Source organism: Osmia bicornis, chromosome 3, assembly GCF_907164935.1.
Source record: "Osmia bicornis bicornis chromosome 3, iOsmBic2.1, whole genome shotgun sequence".
In the NCBI taxonomy this organism is placed as follows: Eukaryota; Metazoa; Arthropoda; class Insecta; order Hymenoptera; family Megachilidae; genus Osmia; species Osmia bicornis.
The window spans coordinates 223,863-245,634 of record NC_060218.1 but is presented as its reverse complement, the minus strand read 5'-3'; the positions used below and the strand labels follow the sequence as shown (position 1 = coordinate 245,634).

Sequence of the window (21,772 nt, the reverse complement as noted above, 5' to 3'; positions counted from 1 at the left end):
CATACCCAATTCTGAAAAAGTGGTGATGTAAATCAATCATAGTGTCAGTTCGTCTAGTGAAAAAGCACTAAAGGGGAAGGTGCCCCTACCACCGGGTCACACGCGAGCGCGCAGCCATTATGCCTCATTCGCATGAGAAATATATGTATTTCAGGAGAAAAGAACTTTTTTCAAATAAATGCTTATTCGGAGAAGTAAGGCGATTCATTCCTCAACAGTGCGAGAGAGAGGCTCTTATGCAGCTTCCGGTTCGGTATGCGTTCGCAGTTTTATACATTATACACTATCCTATTGGGCAGAGGGAGCCACTTTTGGCGTTCGAGACTCGACGCGATTAATTATTTCGACAATCGAGTTTCTAATTCTGGTTATATATTTTACTCGTTGAGGAATGAACCGCCTTACTTTTCTGACTAAGCATTTATTTGAAAAAATTTCTTTTCTCCTGAAATATGTACAAAGGTATTTCTCGTGTGAATGTGGTATAATGGTTGCGCACTCGCGCGTAACCCGGTAGTAGGGGCACCTTCCCCTTTAGTGCTTTTTCACTGTATATGTATGTAGTACATACATACTTACCTATTTCTGCCATATTTTTACCAGTTACATTTTCTTTTCTTTTCTTTTCTATCTTTTAATTTTTCACTGTATGTTTATAATGTATGCACGTATGTACTTACACACGTGCATACACAACAAAGAGCGATCCAAACGCAACAATGTCGATCGATTTAAAGATTTTTTCGAGAGTAAGCATAGGTACAACATAAAAAGTAGAGATAACATTTAATCATAGTTCACACATTTTCTTCTTGTTTAGAAGAACTTGTAAAATAAACATACATGCATGTACATATATATATATATATATATATATATATATATATAGAGAGAGAGAGAGAGAGAGAGATAGAAGTAACAGAAATACAGCGGTTTTGATTTAATGAAGAAAAAAAAAATAAAGAAATTGTAAAGAAAGTTTTGACATTGGAGCGGAAGTTGTGCACATATGTTTCCGACGTAGCTCCTGCAAAGTAGTACATGCGCAGTTTGTACAGTCTGAATATGTCGGCTGGATAAAATACGTTAACTGTTATCATGAGCAAAACGATTTCTTTTGGTTAAGTTTATCGTCGTTAAGTTATCGTAAAAAAGATTGTAATTGAAAAGTCTGAAGGTACGGATAAGATGAATGTAGTTGACTGAAGAAACTGAACTCGCCATATTGTACGTTAAAAGATTAAATAAAGGAGGCCTTATGTCAAGTCAGTTCAGTATTGGGAGGGCCGACGACGTGTGCCAATATGAAGAAGCTATTTTCAAAAATCGAAAACACGTCGAAGGAACTCAACAGTTATATAGGAAAGGTTTTTGTAGTAGGACGTTGCACTGTCACTGTCGAAGAAGTTTTAGCCGAAGGTGCGTGTTATCTTCAACCTTGAATATTCATCACCCCTCCTACCTACATAAATGTTTAACTCGAATGCTCGGTCAGTTTTTTCGCTTTTCATACACAATTAAGAAACTAATTATACGATAACAAGAACAAAGCCGATAGATTAACTATACTCGATGAACAATCGTTGATTGCAAGACGTTCGGCGTATGTAGAAACGATCTAGGATCGTAATGATTTTTGGTCGGTGCGTGGCATTTATATTTGTAATGATGTTTTGATAATGCGCTTGTAGGAGGATTCGCTATTGTATTCCTGGTTAAATCTTCGAGCGGACGGTATGCACTTAAACGCATGTACGTTAATAACGAACATGACCTCAATGTATGTAAGAGAGAGATACAAATTGCGGTAAGTTTTTTTTTTTTTGTTAAGTAGAAATTAATTGTTCCGTTACAGTTGCTTTTGCATATTCGTTTGCAGCAATGTTTCTGTTTCTAGAGTAACTTAAACGGTCATAAGAATATAATAGGATACGTGGACAGTAGTATCGCTCACATAGGAGGAGGAGTACACGAACTTTTGCTTTTGATGCCTTATTGCAAGTCCCAAGTTCTTCAGATGATGAATAACAGGTTAAGCGTTATTGTATTCCAAGTGAAACTGAAAATATTAATGAAACTATGGAAACAGGAAATGATAAAGTATTTGAAATGATGAGAAATTAAAAAAAAAATAATTCAAACAAATTTGAATGGTTTTAGGTTGCAAACCGGTTTTAGCGAATCCGAAATTTTACAAATATTTTGCGACGTTTGCGAAGCTGTATCCAGATTACATCATTGCCAGACACCGATAATACATAGAGATCTAAAAGTTTGTTGAGCATCGTTGTCAGTTAATTTTATAAGGAAAGCAGTAGTTAATGGTTACTATCGGTTGGTACGAAATATTTTTCAGGTTGAAAATATATTGTATTCGGATACTGGTCATTACGTTTTGTGCGATTTTGGTTCGGCGACAGCAAAAATTTTGAACCCTAGTGTGCACGGTGTGGCGATAGTTGAAGAAGAAATTAAGAAATATACGACCCTTAGTTACAGAGCACCCGAAATGGTGGATATGTACTGTGGCAAAGCAATAACAACAAAAGCAGATATATGGGTACGATTTGAAATTTAAAATTTCAATCATGAAATATGTTTAATGGATAAAAATAATTTATGAAATAGCTCGATTGTAATTTTTGGTGATTTTTAGGCATTAGGCTGTTTATTGTACAAACTTTGCTTTTTCACATTGCCATTCGGAGAAAGTACACTCGCTATTCAGTCAGGAAACTTCACGATACCGGATAATTCGAGGTTTGTACTTGTACATTGATCGATAGGTTATATAATGAAAGTAATAGAAGAAAAGTACACATTTCGGTAATATGAAATTTTGAATTAGGTATAGTAGAAATCTTCATTGTTTGATTCGTTATATGCTCGAGCCGGATCCTGATAGTCGTCCCGACATTTACCAAGTTGCTGTGATCGCATTTCAAATACAGGGCAAAGAATGCCCTGTACAGAATTTACACGTATGTATGCACGCATGTGTAAATGTGAAATATTTAATCTTTCGTGTTTCCTCCGATTTGGAGGCGATATGTAATATACGACGAGTAAACGTGTACAATGTGTACACATATGTATGTCGAATAAGATTTGATCACTTTTTTTTTTCTTTTTTTAGAAAACGCCAACGCCTGTATTGGAATCTTTAGCTTGTCCACCTATGGAATCGGAAAATGTAAAAAGATCATCATTGGTGAAAACACCGAAACCGAGTACGACTCCGGTAACAACCGTGGAGGGTACATCGGTTACGCCGAGACAACGACCAAAAGGACAAGCTGTAAGCGCCGGTCCTATAAGTTTAAGCGGCCAGATAGTGAGTCAAATATCTGGTCAGGGTAGTCAGTGTTTGCAGTCGCAAAGTTCAGCAGGAAATTCGACGATCGCGTTCGTTCAAATGGGTCAACAAGTTGGTTCATTGAACGTACCATCTCAGTCGTATATCGCAGGTCAGAGTATGCAACAAAATGTTCAGCCGGCAGTAGGAACGAACATACAAGCCACACCATCGTCTCTCGTTCAAGTTACGTCCCAAATTTGTACGAACAGTCAAACCGTTTCATTCGTACAAGCTCAAACTCAGCAAGCGCAGTACAGTCCAGTACAGCAGTCACAGAGTTCGGTGATCGGAGGAAATCAGCAATCTCCCGTGACTGTTCAGGATAAAAAGAATTCCTATTACTTTGAGTCAAAGTCGGGCAACAAGAAGGTGGAGGAAGAAAATTTGGAAGCATTGTTTCCACCTTCCGGTAAAGAGATACTAGATTATAGTTAGTGAAAATCCATTTGAATGGATGAATGGTGTTGATCGATATTGGTACATTGTTGCAGGTTATCCAGATCCGTTTAAAGAAGAGGATAACCGAGCCATGCCGCCACCGGCTAAAATACCACCTCCTGTAGCTCCAAAACCGTGTAAAATTGTACCGAAGGCGTCGAATATTTCTGTTAATTGCCCAGCTCCAAAGTTGACAGCGGTTACTTCGTTAACATTGAAATTAAATGCCACAACGGGAGGTAGCAAGGGGGCGAGTTGTATAACACCGCCAACTTTACCGAAACCGGTGAATAAAACGGAAAGTTTGAGTCAGAATATCAGTTCGAGTACATCACCGCCGGATAGCCCAACATTAATGTCTGCACGACATCGAAGAAATGTGAGCGATACGAGCGCTTTCAACAAGTAGGTTAAATCAGTATCTGTCACAAATTGTTTTGTACGAATATTTCTCTTTATATGTATAAATGATTTCTCTGTACAGAGCGTTTGCAAGCGAAACGACTCAGTTTTTAGCACCGTACGAAGCTTCGGTTAAATCACGATCGGAAGATGTTACGTCTCCCGAAGTTGTAACCGATATAAGACCTTGTCTAGGATCTAGCGCTTCACATGTACGTATTGTAAGTACATAATGCGCACAGATTTATCTTTTGATTTTTCTTCATTTTAATTTTACACAACACACACCTTTTTTTATCCTGCAATGTATCTGTGTATGCAACATTTTTACATTAAGATTGTTTAATTGTACACTTGAAGTCGCATCATCATCATCATCATCATCATCATCATCGTTATGCGCAGAATTATCTTGCTTTTGTTTTCGCTTCGCAATAATCTATGGTTAAAAATATGTGTGAACTGACCCTGATTACAACTTTGAATAATAAAAAGATAACGACACTTTGAAATAGGGCGAACTGTCGAGTGTAACCGCGACCGAAGGGAGATCGTTAAGCGCGGATGTTGCTGCTTGGAATCCGTTCGAAGATGTTCAACCTTTTAATCAGTTAACCGAAGATCATATTTTCGGTGCGGAATTTGATAAAATTAGAAGGGGAAGCAATGCTAGTACAAGCGGCGTAAAGAGCCGCGAAAGTCTTGTTATGACATGTACTACAGAGTTACCAGAAGATCCGTTCGAGTCTGCACCTTTCAGTTTGCCAAGTAAGTGTCATCAGCATCAGGTTTCATTGAATGCGAGTGCGAACTCGTCGCGACTAATCGTTCGATTAATATGTTTAATAGGGAAGAAGAACAAAATTGGATCAAAGACGGCAGCACTTGCTGGAGGTAATGCATAGATTGCTTCGCATACTGTCTTATTCCATTTTCTTTCTCTTTTTCTTTCTCTTTTTCTTTCTCTTTTACTTTCTCTCGCTTGCTCGCTCGCTCGCTTCCTTCTTATTTTCATTTTTATTTTTATCTCCTTCACGAGTTTATGTACATGGTTTTTTACAAATAACCACGTAAGCATACGCATAATTGATATTATTTTATCTTGTTAATTTTCTACCAAATAATCAATTCGTAGCTAAGAAATTCTCAGGGCTGTATAATTTTCTACTTGTTAGTTTATATTTGTTTTTGTTTTACGTTTATATTTACTCAAGTGTTGCCGAATGTGATATAAATATGTGATTTGTAAAATGATGTATCGATACATCGAAAAAAAGAAAACGGAAAGAAAAATGAGAGAACTTCATAAGAAGTCGGAAATATTAAGGATTAAGGAACTCTGCGTTCCTTGGATGTTAAGAATACATATAGGGTTAATTAAGTATACACGAAGTTACGATGAATCGTGTTGCCGAGTTAGTTTAACGTAAACTAATAATAACACGTTACTAAGTTGTTCATCGTAACGCGTGCGGATGCGAGAAGTAGTTCGAAGCTCGTTAGCCGTTATAGATAACGTTTACGTTAATGCTGTTGCGTACGATTATTTTTTTTAGTTGTTTGTTTATTCCATGCACGAAGTAAAAATTATTTAATTTATAGAAAGAGAAAGATATGGAGCACGGAAAAATGGTAATAGCGTGACGGGGTAGTAATTTTTACTTAAAAAATTCTGATTCGCTTCATACCGATAAAAGGATGAATAATTTTCAACAATGTTACGAACTTGTTTTTATTATTATTGTTATTATTATTTATTTCTTCAATTTGTGTTTTGAATAATGTCAGTTACCAAAGATAAACATATATATATATATATACACACGTATACGTTTCGTTTAATGTAGTTTGTATGTAGAATATTTACGTTTACACGGTTAAAAGTGCAGAAGAACGATATCGCAGTTGACGGACGAGAAAAGTTTAGTACCGTAGACAAGAGTGACTCGAGCGTTAAGAGGCAAAGAAGTACTAGTATTCGTGGACGGATCGCATAAGGTCGGGGTCGTAGAGCCGGCCGGGTTGACAAATTATGTCAATCAAATATTTTCAGTAAGTCACGTTAAGGAGAAAAAAATTTTTCAACGGTAAATAGAAAGTTGAGCAGTTTTACGAGAGTAATTCGATCGTTATCAATAGGACAAATATCCGATCAATTCTTTACACATTGTGCGTATGCTTATTCAATGGTATAGTTGAAATGTATGTAACAGTTTCTTGTGTCTATTGTACATACATTTGTAGATAAATGATGAGTTGAAAAAAGGGGAAAAAACAAATCTATACAAAAAAAGAAAAAGAAAAAGGAAAAAAAAAACAAAGAAGAAAATTTGGTAGATCGTGGTAATGGTACTATGTATGTCGATATTAAGATATTCTTCCACGCGTTAGAAAGAATTTTTCAATTAATCGTTGTTTCCAAATCCCGTTGATACAGTAAGTAGGGTGTTATTTTCGCGTTAAAGTTCCACGAACGATACATCGTACGTAACATTGTTGACGCAAACTATACGTAAAATTTTTATTATGCTTAGCTTGTAATTTCGAACGAAATTGAACGGATACGTATGGTACCCTCTGGTACTTGGAGCCGTTTCCTTGTATTTCTTTCGTTGTATCGAAGAAAGAAAGTAAGAAATGTTGCCTTCCTTCTTTGATGAAAATATTGTATCAAAGTCGAGGGACAAGGAAAAAGTGTATCGTCGTTGCATTATGCGTTTTGATGCGCACAAGTAGTATATACGATACACGGTTTGGGTAATGTAATAATGTAATGCGTTGCGCTGGCAATAGTGATACATACTTTATAAGTAAGGTATAATTTTACTTAACCCTTAGGTACCATGGTAGGGTCAGATTTGACCCTGTCAATGTGAAATGTATAGTTTTCCTAATGAAAAGCAGGTAAACATTATTCGAACGACCGTTTATTATTCTGTAACTATAACTGTAACTGTAACATAAGAAATGCTTGATCAGACACTGCTACTTATGTACATTAAAAAGCAATATAAAGTACATGTCTTGTGTCGGATGTTATATTTCTAAGCCATGGTAGTTACGGGTTAACTGATTACACGTAAAAATGCATTTTCATTATCGCGAGTTAATATTCGGTTAAATCTAATGACGAATGAGAAATTGGTGGTGGTGGTGGTGGTGGTGGTGGTGGTGGTGGTGGTGTTGGTGGTGTTGGGAGGGCGAGGAGTATAACGAAGATGATGAAGGGGGCGGGGGTGAAAATTAGCAAACGCATAATTCGTATCGAGAAGCGAATATAAGCCACGAATCAGGATCAGAAGTTGAATTTTTAACGCGTACAATTTGTAAGGAATTGGGCATCATCGAATGAGAGCGAATCTCAGGTTAAATGTTTATAGCAGAACGAATTCCCTCTCCCCCTTTGATGTTTCTAATATTGGCGCGTTAACGCACGAACGAGTCAAGGGTGAAAGAGCAAACAAATTTCATTGTTTTCCGTGATTATTAATTATTAAACGTGAGTTGTAACAGGTATTTCCGTAATTCTATAATTTCATAAGAAATTACGTTTTCGCGAGTTTACGTCGTGTATCTATCTGTAATTTATAATCCTCGTGTACCGGTAACCGAACAAGGCAACGAACATTTCCTTCGCTTTCGTATTCTTCTCTGCTAATCATTGGTAAGATTTTTCAAAACTTTTGTATTTATTCGTCTTCACTGTCTGGAACACCCTAATGAGTTTGGGAGGCGCAGGCGATTAATTTTCCTTTATTCGGTAAAAGCTCTTAAATTTGTTCGAGCCGACGCGACGCAACGAAACAAGTTCTCAAAGTTGTCCCGCATCGTTCGCCTCCCATTGTGCCTCTGTTTCGTGTAACAATCAACTCTTGTACAACTATAACGATACGATACGATACGATACGATACGATACGATACGATACGATACGATACAATACGGGACGGTAAAGGCAAACGCAAACGCAAACGCAAACGCAAACGCAAACGCGACAACGATGGCATTTGATTCGCGAACACTGAACTAATCGTGCGAATCGAGAGAGCATCATAGGAGGCTGACAATCTTGGACGTATTCGCTGTATTTAAATAATAATGTTACAGCAATAAACGTGTACATTACTTTATGATATATATGGGGTATTGTTTTTTTATATTCTATCAAATTAACCGAAAACGCAGCAATTCTTTGTTTGATGAAACGTTTCGCGATCTTTTTTCTTTTCTTTTTTTTTCTTAAACACACATACACAGTCGCGCACAGATAAAAATAGTTACATTATTGTATCGCGTAAATACGATTGAATCGTGTTGCTTCGACACAAAGATCATTACTGCGTTTTTCCGTACATCATCCTTAACTCCCTAAATCTGATTAGGACTGTTCCAGACCATGTGTGGTGACGGTGTATAACGGTGGTGGTACTAACTAATATTATTTCATAGAATAAACAAAAAGTGAAAAAACATAGGTGGAAAAAGGGAGGGTGGGGTGAGGTGAAGAGAAAAGGAAAGAAAGGAAGGAAAGGAAGGAAGAACGGATAAAAGAGAAGAGAGAAGAGAAAAGTAATGTTATCTGGCTAAATATTTGAAAGAAAACGTGTAAAAACCCGTAAATAATTAGGGTAATTGCAATGGCACAACCTTTCGTAACGTGTAGTAGAAGGTGCATCGGCTGAAACAGACCTAATCAGACGTTTCCTTTTTCTCCTAATTTCTCTTCTACAGAGAAATCATTCGAAATACGCGAGCGCTTTCTTCGTAGATAAACAAATAAGCAACTAGCAATTTTCTATAGTTGGTTAAAAAATGGTTTACCTAAGTACTTACAATTAGTTAGATGTAGAGGAAAAAAACGTGATATGTGTCGAGTATTCGACGATCGCGCTTACAATCACGAAGTTCAGGAAACACGATATCTGTATCGTTAGGAAATTGATACATACCACTCTCTGTCGGGTATTGTATATTATTTGGGTAAGTACAATATGTTTAAGCGTAATTAAAAAAACGATGCGTACGATTAAAAATGAAACGATAAGTTTTCTTGCAAAAAATTTCCAAATACTCGTAGATACACGCGAGAAGGTAAAAGACGGTTGAGGAACAAGAAATATTTCTACGATTCTGTTATCGCGTCTTTATCTCTTTTAATTCAACGGATAGACGCGTATACATTGTATTATACTCATACATAGATATGTGAATCGACATTTTAAGCAATTTTAAGAGCACCGATGCTGGTACCTCGAAATTACAATGGTGGCGTGAAAAGGTGCGTATTTTCTGCGTTGAATAGGAGAAATTATAACAACGTGTTGCTGTCATTCATTCGTTTATTCGGATTGTCGAAATATCTATATACCTCTATACACGATATACCTTAACGATGTACCTAAAAATGAAAGGAAAAGTGCTTTCTCGCTAATAATGTTGTTACATTTTTTCAGGCAAGTCTGTAAACGGTAGATTGAGAATGACTTCGAAGCAGTGGAATTCGAGTATCGAACATGTCGAAGCGGACGAGGCGGAAATCCTTCCGGCAAGGAACGCTTCCGTTTCTCCGCACTTTGTTCGAGCTCCCGTAGAAGATCGCTCGAAATACGAAAAATTGTTGTTCGACGTTGGCGAGGTTGATTCGAGCGACAGTGACAAGGAGGTACCTAATCGTACGGAAAAACTAATCGAACAGAAGAGGAGAAGGATGAAGAACAAGAACAAGAACGCATTGCGTAGGAAGAAGAAAATGCAAGATGCGACAAATTGTACAATCAAAAACAACGAATCGGACGATTCAATAGGTTCTGCCAGTGATTTGAGAACGCTGAACGACACCGAGTGCAATGATATCGATATCGATAGCGATCACGATACCAATACTGATACCGATACCGATACCGATACCGATACCGATACCGATACCGATACCGATAATGATCAGGAGCATGGCGTGATTCGAATGAACGGTATTACCGTTAACGAGGATGAGCAGACAAACGACTATCATAGTCATGGCGACGACGACGACGACGACGACGACGACGATGATAACGAGGACGGTGACGATGACGATGACGATGACGATGATCGTGAGGATGTAACGCGCAAACAGTTGAATAAAAGTGCGCCGGTAAAAATACGAGGAGCCTGTGATTTTATTGCCACGCATGAACATAATAGAACAAAAAGGTCAAAGAAACATTATCAAACACACAAATTAATGACTCGAATTAATACGGATCCTGTCGTTGGACACCAGTATGGGGAGAAACCTCTGTTACTGGATGACGAACTGGACCTGGAATCGAAAATCGAACGATCGAGCGTCGATCCGTTCGTCGGTCATCGCTATGATTCGAGTTCCCTATCGTTAAACGACAATATCTCTTCAAATGGTAACGGAAGGACAAAAGTTGGCGTATCTGCGCGTTGGCAAGTAGAAGAGGATGTGTTTGCTCTGGCTCCGTTTCCTAAATCAGCCCATTCGAGGAAAGCTGTTGGACAACGAACGACTTTTAGAAATACGATGTCATCGCTTATTCCCGCTTACACTTTATCCACAATCTCCAATGTCGCCGTGTTAAACACGGACGGTTCACGAAAATCGTTTACCGGCAAAACTGGAAATATCGGGGATAAGGAATCTAAACGATTTTCTGCTAAACTGATCTCGAACGTTTATCCAGTTATTGGTAGGAAAAATAGCCAGAGTATGGAAGAAAAAATAATAAAAAAAAAAAATGAGAGAAAGGAAGAAAAAGGAGAAGAGGAAGAGGAAGAGGAAGAAAACGAAGGAGGAGGTGGTGGAGGAGAAATAGAAGTAGAAAAGGGAAAAGAGAATAAAGAAAAGGATTTGTTTGGCTCTTCTCCGTTTAGTCTAAACAGTTTTGTAAATCCTTTTAATACCGTTCCAAATCGATGGACGACAACCGGAACGACAGCAATTACAACGGCAACAACGACTACGACTACGACGACAATGACGACGACGACGACGACGACGACGACGACGACGACGACGTCAACAACTGTATTTATAAATCGAAAAGTATTGCGCGACAAGGACTGCTCCGAAGCTTCTGTTAATTGCATGGTTCCGTGTTTACGATTTATGGAGGTAACGCGGTCGAAAGATGCTGACGCCTCGATAGGGGTGACAATGTCGAATTCAAAGTTTCTTGGTACGAGACTGGATCGTAGCGAAAGTTTGTCAGCTACGGAGGGAAGTATCGTCGAGCGTATAGAAAGCGCGCAAAGTTCCAAGGATTTGTTCGGTTCCGTTCCGTTTGATGAATTTCGCTCTTTTCGATCGAACGAACAAAAAAGGCCGACCTCTGTACCCTTTTATTCCCGATCCTCGGCAAATTTCCTTGAGGATAGCGAACGCGCAATCTCCTCGGATAAAGCGCATTCACCGAATACCGTCCAATCAATGTTCGGCTCGCAAACGGCCTATTCGATAGAACCGATTCGACATCCCACGCGAATTGCCGCTGAAACAGTTAACAGCGTATCAAACATAGACATTGTATCGGAGATTGTTTCGCCCATGTCGCCGGAGCCTTTGGTCACGGATGATGCGCCAAAATACAAGAAAGACAAATTTAAATCGGACAAATCGAAATATCGTTTGATCGACGAGAGCTCGGCCGGTGGCGAGCTTGTCCTCGATGCTGCTCTACTCTCCTCAAAGCCGTCTCACAAAGTGAAATCCACTTGTTACAAACGAAGCCCGAGAACAAAAAAGTGTTCAGCGGTTACCGCGGCAGGTTTCAGTAATATGAGTTTCGAAGATTTCCCGAGCGACGAAAATGAGGAGAAACAAGTTAGAAATACCAGAGTCGCGCCGTTCGAAGTGATCAGAGAGTCGGAAAAACGATTCGGATCGTTGAAAAGAAGGAGCAATCCGTTCACTTGAGAATAATACAACCTGCTACAAGGTATAGGTATAGGTATAGCTATGCACCGCCGCATATCCTTATGTTTTATTCTTTATCTTTTATACTTAATACTTGATACTTTATTTGTTCCTGTCTTCGCGATAACGCGACAACCCTCCCTCCAGTTGCCTTTATTTTTCACTCTCGTTTATTCTCTTGCCTTTTATCATTCTGTTAAAGCTCTTAAATTCAGTGTAAGAAAAATTGTCTCTTTTTTTCATTTTCTCATTTCTTTCTTTACTTACGTCTCTGAAACACGATGCTTCGAGTCGCTGCTATCCATTGCGTAAAAGATGCGGGTAAACTCGTTGGTCGGATAAGCATTCGATAGCTGATAGCTGATAGCCGATAGTCGTTTCACCGATCACCCTGTTTACCTACAACATCAAGTATTAAATAAGAAAAAAAAGAAAAGCGAAGAGAAGCAGATGAGAGAAAGAAATGAAACACGATTAATCGGAATCGTAAAATTAAGGAAAGCGAAGAGAGCGGAGAGAGGAGATACAAGGAAAAGAGGAAAAACTGGTGCATCTATTTTTGCAGCTATAAGCATTTTCACCACGTATTTCTACCAAGTATTACTATGATTCATCGATTATTGTACATGAGATATTTTTTTCTAAAGAAACAGATATCAGGTATCTCTCACATAAAACTCACACATGTTCGCAGTCAAGTGACATCCGCTTAATAAAAGCTCCGTTTCTCTGTCCAGCGTTGTGCGTGTATCGTCTATTGTACACTTTGCGCTGTATACGAGTTGCGAATAACGTGCTGAATTTCTCGGAGAAACAGTGTTGAGAAGTAGAAATGTTTGCCAGGGATATTGCTCTTCAGTAGCTTTTATTCCTAATCCACGTGTAATTCAAACTTTGTAACAGAAATTACAATTATTCCCTGGAAACGGATCTTTTATCGATCTGTGCTTTTTCTTCTCCTTTTCACTTTTAAGCTTCACCAGCACTGTATCGCTCTTGTAAACATAGAAAGAGCAGATAAAGAAAAAAAGAAAAGAGTAAGACAATATTATATAAATATCTATATAATTAATATATTCGCATTAATATATTCTGATACACGTACAAATTCAGGTATTTCTTTGTACGAGTGCGCATTGCGAAGATCGGTGGGCGCGTTCATGTAGGTAACGTTTATGGAAAATGTAGATATTAGCCAATACGTACATATTTAGGTGCCTTCTTTTGTTAAGTAGAATGTATTTCAGGCTTATACTCTTTCTTATCGTTCAATGTAAGTACAAACAATGGTATTAGAAGAGAAGCGGTCAAGATTTTATTTGATTCAGTTCCTATACGTAGCTGTAAAAGCTAAACTCAAGAATAAGTCACGATCTTGTAAACTGTATTGAACGGGATATTAAAAGAGACAAACGGAAATGCGAATAAAACAAGTGAAAACAAAAGGATGAAAAAGACGAAGAAAAAAGAAAACGCAGTCAACGGAACGGGCAATTCTTTTTTAGCAACTAACAATGAACGTAATGCGATCTTCTCACGGCAGTTTACGTAGAAAAAATCATTTAACTGATTACAATAAATAAAATGTCCGATTGCGATGAAATGTTTCCAGTAATTTTAGGAGAAAAAACAGCCGCTGCTTTAGCAAATTTTATTTCTGAATTACGGAAAAGATAACGTTTTATCCTTTCATGAAAAATGCATTAAGCGATATTTGTCATGGGTAGTGCACATTCCGTACTAATTACTTATTTTATACGTATTCTCATTATAGTCGTCGTCATCGTCATCGTCATCGTCATCGTCATCATAAACTGCTTTTAAATCTTACTTAAACGTTATCACTGCCCTCGATACTAGACACGTTCCCTTTCTTAGGAAGTATGCATAAATTCTTTCCTTCTTTCAACACTTGACAGAAAAACACTTGTCTGCTTGAAAAATTAATGCAGAGAAACAAAAGAGTACGTTGCCTCTTCGACTTCTTCAAACTGTTCGAGATAAAAGCGTATAAGTATGTACATGAGTAAAATGTGCATCGATTTGCATCGTTCTGAATTTCCTATTTAGAAGACAACTGAATTTTCAATTCTTACAGTTTTTCTGCCTCGACTATTACTTGTGTATGTACAACTTTTAGCCAATATCTACCAACAAGATTGTTGCGCACGTACTTATATGTATACATACATATGTAACGCTCGTACGCGGTTCATTGTACCGTTTTCTTCAAAAAATAACTACAAAACATACCATTTTATTTGTTTCTTTTCTCCTGTAATTTCACTAAAGTTTGTTTATCAACGCAAACAAAACTGTTCTTACACTTGTATATTGTATCCTTAAAAAAAAAACATTGCTCCGTTTGTAACATGTTCATGGAAGTGAAATAAAATACATATATGTCATTTATGTGACGAATAGCGATAAGTATTATACAATTATACCTTCCTTATGGGTGTTCTACCGCGCTCGGATTATCAACAACAAAGGAAACAAAGTTTATACAAACGTTAGGCGATTAAAACTTTGATTATTTGACAAATTCTTGAAACTTGTTAGTAACAGGTAATAAATAACTTGGAAATAAAAATAACGTATCGCTATTGTATCCTATGCAACGTTGATTCCGTCAATTACTAAGCAGCTAGTCGAATGATACAAGAGCAGAGAATTCCTCGTGTACAAAAATCGTAACAATCAGCGATGCTTAGCGTACTCGTGAATGTTCGTATCCGTATTTACAGTTCTGTACAATCTAAGCTTTTCTCGGTTAAAGTCAAGTGAAAAATAAACAGCTAAACATCTTTATTTATGTTTCTTCTTTATGTACGACGATAGGAGTGTCTACGTTATATTTTTCCAAAATTCTTCGAAAGTTGAAAGTTTGTCTGTCTGACCCCCTCGTAGCCAAAGAAAGCCTTACATTACGTACCTCCTGTAATTGTACATTTAACGTGCATATAAAATAGCACGACTGCTCGTTAAAATAATAAAAAATTTCATTTAAGAAAATAACGAAATAAACATTTATATCTGTCAAAATGATATTTAACAGCAACGAAACTTTTTACGTGCGATTACGATATTGAATAAGACTATGAACATCCAGGCGATAAAGTTCAACCAGGTAGAAATAATGGTTAATCGTAGAACAAAACCAGTGTCGGTTTCTTTGCCTCGTTCCCAGTTTGTATTCTGATCGACCACTACGTCCGATTGTAAATAATCCATAAAGTCAAAAATTGCTCCGCACGAGAGTCTGTTATGTATCACCTATAGAAAAAGAAAAAGAAAAAGAAAAAGAAAAAGAAAAAGAAAAAGAAAAAGAAAAGGAAAAAATTGTAAAATTTGTTGTTAAAAAGACTAGCCTACCTCGGCTTCGCGGCCTCTCGAATCTAAAATTTGTATCAACCTTCTTCTGTAATTGTTGCAAGTTTTATAGTAACCATCAGTCGTTAGAACTGCGTGAACCAACGATAAACAGCAGAGCAAAACTGCAAGAAACACAGCTGGTATCCACTGTTCGTACGGAGTTCTTCTTTTGACTCTCACTACTACCGTTGCTTCGCTTTTGTTCAAGTTTCTGTGCAAAAATACTCATAATTTGGTGTATTATTATGTATGTACATATGTATACTGCTTGATTTATACAAAATGTAATAGTAATAATAACAATAACAATATTACAAGTTCGCGTTCGTCTCGATTACGGTCCGTTTACATACTTCTACCTCTACTAAATCCATTTTTTTAACCATAACTTCATCTTCTATCACGAATAAATGGTAGAGTTGGGCCGCAAACAGTTGAAATAGATCGAGTCTCGAATCAGACCATATTCGTATGTAAGTAAGCACTTGTGTAAGTATGTAGCTACCTGGCGGCATCATCGTACATTTGTACGGGTTCCTCGATACTTTTATCAATGCAGCATCGATATCCGTGATATCCGCCAAGGCAGAGACCGATTAAAAGCGTAGGAATCAAACCGTACACTCCAAAGTGGCAAAGTTTTGCGTCACCTCCCATGAATGTTCGAAAGGTATTGATCCCGTACAATATACAACCGCAATCGATGCTGATACAAACGTTCAATATCCATGCCCAGTATTGCCAAATGGTCGCCAAACAGATCAAACCCGTTACAGAAAAGATCGCAGACGACGTGTACAGTACGCTGAGTACGCACTCTGCTTGTCTTTCTTTCATTGTCTTTTTTCTTTTCCACCAAAACTATTGTACCTAACAATAAGAAGAAATACCAGTTACTCCAGCTTACGCTCTTCTACCCGATCAAATCAATTTTCGAATTTATCCTATTCCTATCTAAGCTACATACACTTTTACAACTTTTACACTCGTAAGCGAACAAACAGGAATCTGATACAACCCTTTACGGAGGAGTAACCCGCGTACGCGCCTACTTAGCAAACGGCTAAGAAAAGCAAGTATACGAAGACAGAGACAAATTGCAACAGAGAAAGAAAGAGAAAGAAAGAGAAAGAAAGAGAAAGAAACAAACGTTCGCGTTAACAGAAGGCAACGGTCACGAATATTTCAATATTCCGAAAAATAAGATGTACAAAGCGTTGCGTATGTATATGTTCGTTAGTTCGAACGGCCGCGCCACACCGCGCCGCGCAGTTTCGATAAACATTCTTCGTACGTACCTACCTACACTCTTTACCTCCATCTATCTATCTATCTATCTATCTCCTTCTATGTATGTATGCACAAGCTACTATTTTTGTAGTTTATTAATTCCTCGACAAATTGTCCAATTTTTATTACGAGAATTAGTTATCCAACGTATCCACTTTAGCACCGTATAAATTAAATCAACAAGTGAGGAAAAGGAATGCCTAATCGATTATAAAAAACAAAATACTTTTCGATTTTCTGCTTTCGTACGTGCAATCTTTTGCTTAAGAAAATTATTCAATCTAAACGATCGATATGTAATGTTCCGTCTTTTATAGGATAAATCAAGCCATCAATTTTCGCATCGCATCGCATCGCATCGCATCGCATCGCTTCGCATCGCTTCGCATCTACTTGCCTCGAAGAAAATCGTCAAATGATAAATAAATATCCCTTACCAGTTCGATAATATTATTTTAAGATGTCTTAGTTTACGCACAACAGCTTTTTTAACCGACAACTCGTTTCGAAAACTCTTCTAAATATATTTTTTGTCGAAATGTTACTTTCCTACTAACTCCTGGAACCTTGGCACGTAAGAACGTTTGCGCGTCTGTGTGAATACTGCGTGTTTCTTGTTCAAATAAGCCGTGGATTTTTGTTGATGCTCGTCGATGCAATATCTATGAACGCCAAAAATCTTCTATACAGCAAAGAATAAATATTTACTCGATGCGATTTTATCCCGTTACACTTTTCCATTTTTACAACTACAAACACGCACGCACATATACTTATATGTTATATTATATTATACATACATATGTACATACACATATTATGTATATTTTGAACCTACGCTGTGGTCACTATGATGACACCCACTTTTGACTTTATTCGCTAGTTACACAAAGTACTTTAACACTCGCAACCCCTTTTTTTGTGTTTTCTTTTTTCCCCACTTTTTCTTTCATTTTGTTTGTCCGCCCTTTTGTCCGCAATATAACGGATCAAAACTTGCCCGATCAACGTAAAAGGCAAGTGTAATCAACAGCAGAAAGATAAACTTTGATAAGATTATCGCCCCCGTTACTGGCACAATAATAATCCAGGTGTTACAAACTGTACATGCTGTTTTTACTCTTCTTCACTGTACCTTGAAACGTTAAACTAACAATCAACATGAAATAATTCCTAACTTAATCCCCAGAGGAAACACACGTAACAATAATATTGTACAATTAGTTTTATTTATATTGCAGACTGATTCTCCTCATTTTGATAAATTTTTCATTTCATTCTTTTTTCCTTTATTCTAGAGAATTTTCCAACGAGATTTTCTATATAACATAAACAAATCGAGCTCGTTGTAAGTTTCTAATACCTTGAAATCTCCTATTGATTTCATCACTTTCATCTGTAAATAAGCAAAGAAAAGTATGTCAAGATACACGAAGATGCTTGCACATATTACGTATGTATCCAGAGCTGGATAAAATCTCTATGTATTATATTAGTAACAGATAGTAGACAATGTATTTTAGTGTAAAACTGGAGTAAAAATTCAAACAAATATGAAAATGGAATAGTACGTTAGTTGCATCAAGTTTCTATAACGTGATTATAACAAATATATATCTGACAAGCGGCGTCCGAAATATTCCTCTCGTCGAATACAACGATATACGCTTATATGTACTACATTATAAGAACTTTTACACTGCGCTATTATAATTTCCACAATATTTATATAATATTCATTCAACAAATCAGAGTATTATCAGATACAAACATACTTAAATACAACAATAAAACTACGTTATATTGTACTACAGTACAACAAATGCGTACAGTACTGTTCAAATTATAGATAAATTTATTTTGCCAAATTTTTACAATCTTTCTTTTCTTTTCTTTTCTTTTTTCATCATGATTCACTACCCTTCGAAACAAAATAAAATATTTTTATTTTGTGCTTCAGACTATACAAATAATTATATTCTTTTCATAAAATTTAAAATATTATTTCATTGCTATATATACCTTTTAAAAATTTTACCCAGCTCTGATTACTACTGACAACGACAATTCAAAATTATAAAAGAAAAAAAAAACAATGAAACGGTAGAATTATCCGTCATTACTAGGTATACTATCATAGGAATCAGTTACTACTCGTTTGCCAAAACATTACTTCCACTTTCATACAAGCAAAATAATAAAACAAAATACAAGAAAGATATCGTTACTGAAATTCAAAAGTATTAAATAATGAATAACTAAATTAATGGTTCTCGTTTAACCCTTTCGCTGCTATTGACATCGTATAGGCACTCGAGAGATTCACTCGCCCTGTAGTATAGGTACCCCGTTTCCTTCCAAATTTTCTCTCTACAACATGCATTTTCTGTTAAACTCTTCTGCAGTGAAAGGATTAATTGATATCGTTGAGATCGTTCCATTATTGTTATGTAGAAAACATAAAAACATAAAAATAAAAATAGGAACAAAAATAGAAAAGAAAAGGATAAACGATTTTTAGACACTTTAATACCTCTTAGTCTCAAAATCTTTGGTTGCGCTAAAATTTTAACAATTAAAATAGAAATATACACTAATATCTAGAATAATACAACACTTTTTTTATGTACATACATATTCCTATGCTGGGTTAATATTACGACGTCTCAATTCGAATAAGGCTTCCCGATTATTCCATAAACAATACAATGATGCTATTCCTAGTCCTATGCAACCACCTAATGCACACTTTTTTAAACCAGCTGAAAACATTAAACAATTATATTCTGTATTTTTTTAAAACGCGTGATCGTACACCCATATTATTGAAACGAAACATACTTGTAGATTTAAATAACATGCCCGTTCCTGTTGCTGCTACTAGAGTATTCACGGAATCATCCGTCCCTCTGGCCCAAGATAAAAGTACGCCAAACCCGCTATACATTACGGATACTATTCCGAACGTATTTGCTAATGAAGAGCCACTTTTCATAACATGATTAATTAATCTGTCAAAGAAGAATCGCACATTCTGATATTCATCCGATATATGATTGCAACTTTTGTTACAATTACATTAAAAATAATTCCAACTACGTACTGAGTTCTTCTAAGTTTGCCAGTTTGACCAGCTAAAGCTGTTGCTTTAATGCCTCTATATAAACCAGTTGCACCACCGATACCAGCTCCTATTATGCATGCTGCACCAATTTGACTGAAAGCCAACTCAAAACGACCTCTTTGCTTTGCAGCACCTTCTGGAAATATGTATTCTGGCTGGCTAGGAGGAAGGTACGCCGGATCAAAGTTTAAATAAGGACTAAGCGGTGCTAACCCTTGTTGAGACGTAACTAGAAAATATAATGTACAATGTTACATAAACTTTAATTTTAACCAAAACACCCATGTATTCGTTTTTCCTGTTACTACCTTTGTATACTCGTTATACTATTATTCCTATCAAATATTTTAATTGTTTTTGAAAATAATAAATAAACAATACCATTAATGTCAATCTATCATTTTGTTAAACTACTTTGCAATGGTTAGAATACAAATCATCGCATTGTTCTCAATAAATGAACTTAATATACCCAAAGTATTGCAACTGTTTGTCTTTATATCATTATTATTAACAGAAAATATATTATCAAAATGTTATCAATAAAATTAAAAGTTTCCTAATTGAAAGCACATTTAGTAGGAGAGTATTTAAAACATTATTATTAGATAAATACTATCTTCACATTACTCTATATGAACATGAAATAAGGTTATATATTTACAATGGATTCATTGCATGTATAATTGCCATGTTACATCAATTACAATGTTTAATGTTATAAAGTCATTCTAATTTACAAAGCGTAACGTTATTGCAATATAATGATTCTTAAATTATTTGTTAAATTATAAATTATAACGTGTTTAGCGATGGAATAAATCACTCTATGTCCACTTACCTGGTATGTTTAAATTACCATATTTTGCATTATTTGTTGCACTCTCATTGCGAAGGTCTATCATTTTTATAATCTAACTGGTCAAATTTTACTTTCTTTAATTATTTTATACCAAACATTCGTAGACACACAGATATCGGATTTGCACAAGTTTGCATCAGTGCACGCTTCCAAAAATCGATTTAGGTTCAATACCCTGAATATGTCGAGAATAATTTTTTTTTCTTTTTCACTTGAAATTTTTACTATATGAAATTGAACACCTGTAATTCAGTAACCACAAATACAATAATTCAATAGAATCGACTAATGATGCCACAAATTGAAAGTATTGCATTAATTTTATATAATCATCAAAAATATTCAAAGTTCATTTCTGGGTATAATCGATAATCGATTTCAGTGTTACGATAACGCGAGTTACAAATGCAGAGAGAGAGAACTCTATACTCTATAGACGCAAAGTTGCAGAAACGTAAAGGCGTAATGACGAAAAGCGTGAAAGCCTAAAAGCGTAAAGGAACAAAATTCTGTTCAATTCTTTTTATTCTTTCTAGTATATTGTACTAATAATGGCATGTTAAAGGTATATTTTAGTAATAACGTCAGATTTACAGTAATTTTAATATTATCTTTGTGAATGTACGATACATACCTTTTGTTAACGTTCCCACATGATTCGCGTGTGCATGATCGTTACTCAGTGATTATTTTATTCTGTATTTAGATTGTTCGTACAGAAGGCTTAAAATAAGCTTCAATTGTACATATGTACAAACATTTATAAATATACCTAATATTTCTAACTATGATTATTGTCTCCAATTTCAATTCTCGACCATTCATACGATATATTCCGAAAATTCTACTGATACGTATGTATGTACATACATATGTACATACACGTTTAATTATGTATCAAATTCAACCAAAGCTGTTAATAATATTGACAAATAAGTATTCAAAACTCGTGTGCAAAACTTAAACGTATATTAAATACATATATAAAATGTAGACTGATCGT

General features: G+C 36.1%; 4 protein-coding genes across 17 annotated transcripts in view; 1 reads left to right on the top strand and 3 right to left on the bottom strand.

Moving 5' to 3' along the window:
- The window catches only part of LOC114876071 (serine-rich adhesin for platelets-like), a 29,885-nt gene extending 17,421 nt beyond the window's left edge, over positions 1-12,464 (bottom strand). The window contains exon 1 of one of the 2 annotated variants that reach the window (XM_046285161.1): positions 12,386-12,464. In XM_046285161.1, the coding sequence (XP_046141117.1) occupies positions 12,386-12,464 (79 nt within the window). Of the gene's footprint in view, positions 1-5; positions 442-12,385 lie in introns of those variants that run through there. The other variant, XM_046285164.1, reaches the window with a different exon arrangement.
- On the top strand, positions 907-14,530 carry LOC114876072 (serine/threonine-protein kinase ppk30). 8 transcript variants are annotated; one of them, XR_003789334.2, is made up of 15 exons: positions 908-1,419; positions 1,692-1,807; positions 1,898-2,031; positions 2,161-2,272; positions 2,357-2,560; positions 2,657-2,760; positions 2,849-2,981; positions 3,137-3,767; positions 3,850-4,201; positions 4,281-4,419; positions 4,714-4,966; positions 5,048-5,092; positions 9,651-13,155; positions 13,232-13,280; positions 13,366-14,530. XR_003789334.2 is itself a non-coding variant. In XM_029187108.2 (13 exons), exons 1-13 carry the CDS (start codon positions 1,305-1,307, stop codon positions 12,116-12,118), a joined length of 4,797 nt encoding a protein of 1,598 aa, XP_029042941.2. In that variant the 5' UTR covers positions 907-1,304; the 3' UTR covers positions 12,119-14,530. The 8 variants fall into 8 exon arrangements, 5 of the variants coding, with proteins under 5 accessions (XP_029042941.2, XP_029042939.2, XP_029042942.2 ...); XR_003789332.2 differs by having other exon boundaries at positions 13,232-14,530; XR_003789333.2 differs by having other exon boundaries at positions 9,651-13,280.
- Positions 14,356-17,708, bottom strand: LOC114876082. 3 transcript variants are annotated; one of them, XM_029187136.2, is made up of 4 exons: positions 17,622-17,708; positions 15,999-16,363; positions 15,494-15,704; positions 14,356-15,394 (listed from the first exon to the last, which is right to left on the bottom strand). In XM_029187136.2, the coding sequence occupies exons 2-4, from the start codon at positions 16,328-16,330 to the stop codon at positions 15,170-15,172; spliced, it is 768 nt and encodes a 255-aa protein (XP_029042969.1). In that variant the 5' UTR covers positions 16,331-16,363; positions 17,622-17,708; the 3' UTR covers positions 14,356-15,169. The 3 variants fall into 3 exon arrangements, with proteins under 3 accessions (XP_029042969.1, XP_029042970.1, XP_029042968.1); XM_029187137.2 differs by having other exon boundaries at positions 17,596-17,682; XM_029187135.2 differs by lacking the exon at positions 17,622-17,708 and adding an exon at positions 17,221-17,307.
- On the bottom strand, positions 16,342-21,491 carry LOC114876084 (mitochondrial import inner membrane translocase subunit Tim23). Of its 4 annotated transcripts, none has more exons than XM_029187139.2 (6): positions 21,404-21,491; positions 20,749-21,011; positions 19,887-20,136; positions 19,625-19,794; positions 19,418-19,545; positions 16,342-18,179 (listed from the first exon to the last, which is right to left on the bottom strand). In XM_029187139.2, exons 2-5 carry the CDS (start codon positions 20,810-20,812, stop codon positions 19,424-19,426), a joined length of 606 nt encoding a protein of 201 aa, XP_029042972.1. In that variant the 5' UTR covers positions 20,813-21,011; positions 21,404-21,491; the 3' UTR covers positions 16,342-18,179; positions 19,418-19,423. The 4 variants fall into 4 exon arrangements, with proteins under 4 accessions (XP_029042972.1, XP_029042971.1, XP_029042974.1 ...); XM_029187141.2 differs by lacking the exon at positions 16,342-18,179 and adding an exon at positions 18,764-19,182; XM_029187140.2 differs by lacking the exon at positions 16,342-18,179 and adding an exon at positions 18,764-19,153.
- Between the last annotated feature and the right edge of the window lie 281 nt (positions 21,492-21,772).

What these genes read in the sequence shown, in the direction of transcription:
- LOC114876072 (XM_029187106.2), top strand. Translation starts at nt 1,305, where the DNA reads ATGAAGAAGCTATTTTCAAAAATCGAAAACACGTCGAAGGAACTCAAC. An exon ending in CGAAGAAGTTTTAGCCGAAG is followed by an intron (nt 1,420 to 1,691) that starts GTGCGTGTTATC and finishes ATGCGCTTGTAG; the next exon opens with GAGGATTCGCTATTGTATTC. An exon ending in AGCATTGTTTCCACCTTCCG is followed by an intron (nt 3,768 to 3,849) that starts GTAAAGAGATAC and finishes ACATTGTTGCAG; the next exon opens with GTTATCCAGATCCGTTTAAA.
- LOC114876082 (XM_029187136.2), bottom strand. Translation starts at nt 16,330, where the DNA reads ATGAAAGAAAGACAAGCAGAGTGCGTACTCAGCGTACTGTACACGTCG. An exon ending in ATGTACGATGATGCCGCCAG is followed by an intron (nt 15,705 to 15,998) that starts GTAGCTACATAC and finishes ATTTTTGCACAG; the next exon opens with AAACTTGAACAAAAGCGAAG. An exon ending in CGAGAGGCCGCGAAGCCGAG is followed by an intron (nt 15,395 to 15,493) that starts GTAGGCTAGTCT and finishes CTTTTTCTATAG; the next exon opens with GTGATACATAACAGACTCTC.
- LOC114876084 (XM_029187139.2), bottom strand. Translation starts at nt 20,812, where the DNA reads ATGATAGACCTTCGCAATGAGAGTGCAACAAATAATGCAAAATATGGT. An exon ending in GGCAAACTTAGAAGAACTCA is followed by an intron (nt 19,795 to 19,886) that starts GTACGTAGTTGG and finishes CTTCTTTGACAG; the next exon opens with ATTAATTAATCATGTTATGA. An exon ending in CATGTTATTTAAATCTACAA is followed by an intron (nt 19,546 to 19,624) that starts GTATGTTTCGTT and finishes TAATGTTTTCAG; the next exon opens with CTGGTTTAAAAAAGTGTGCA.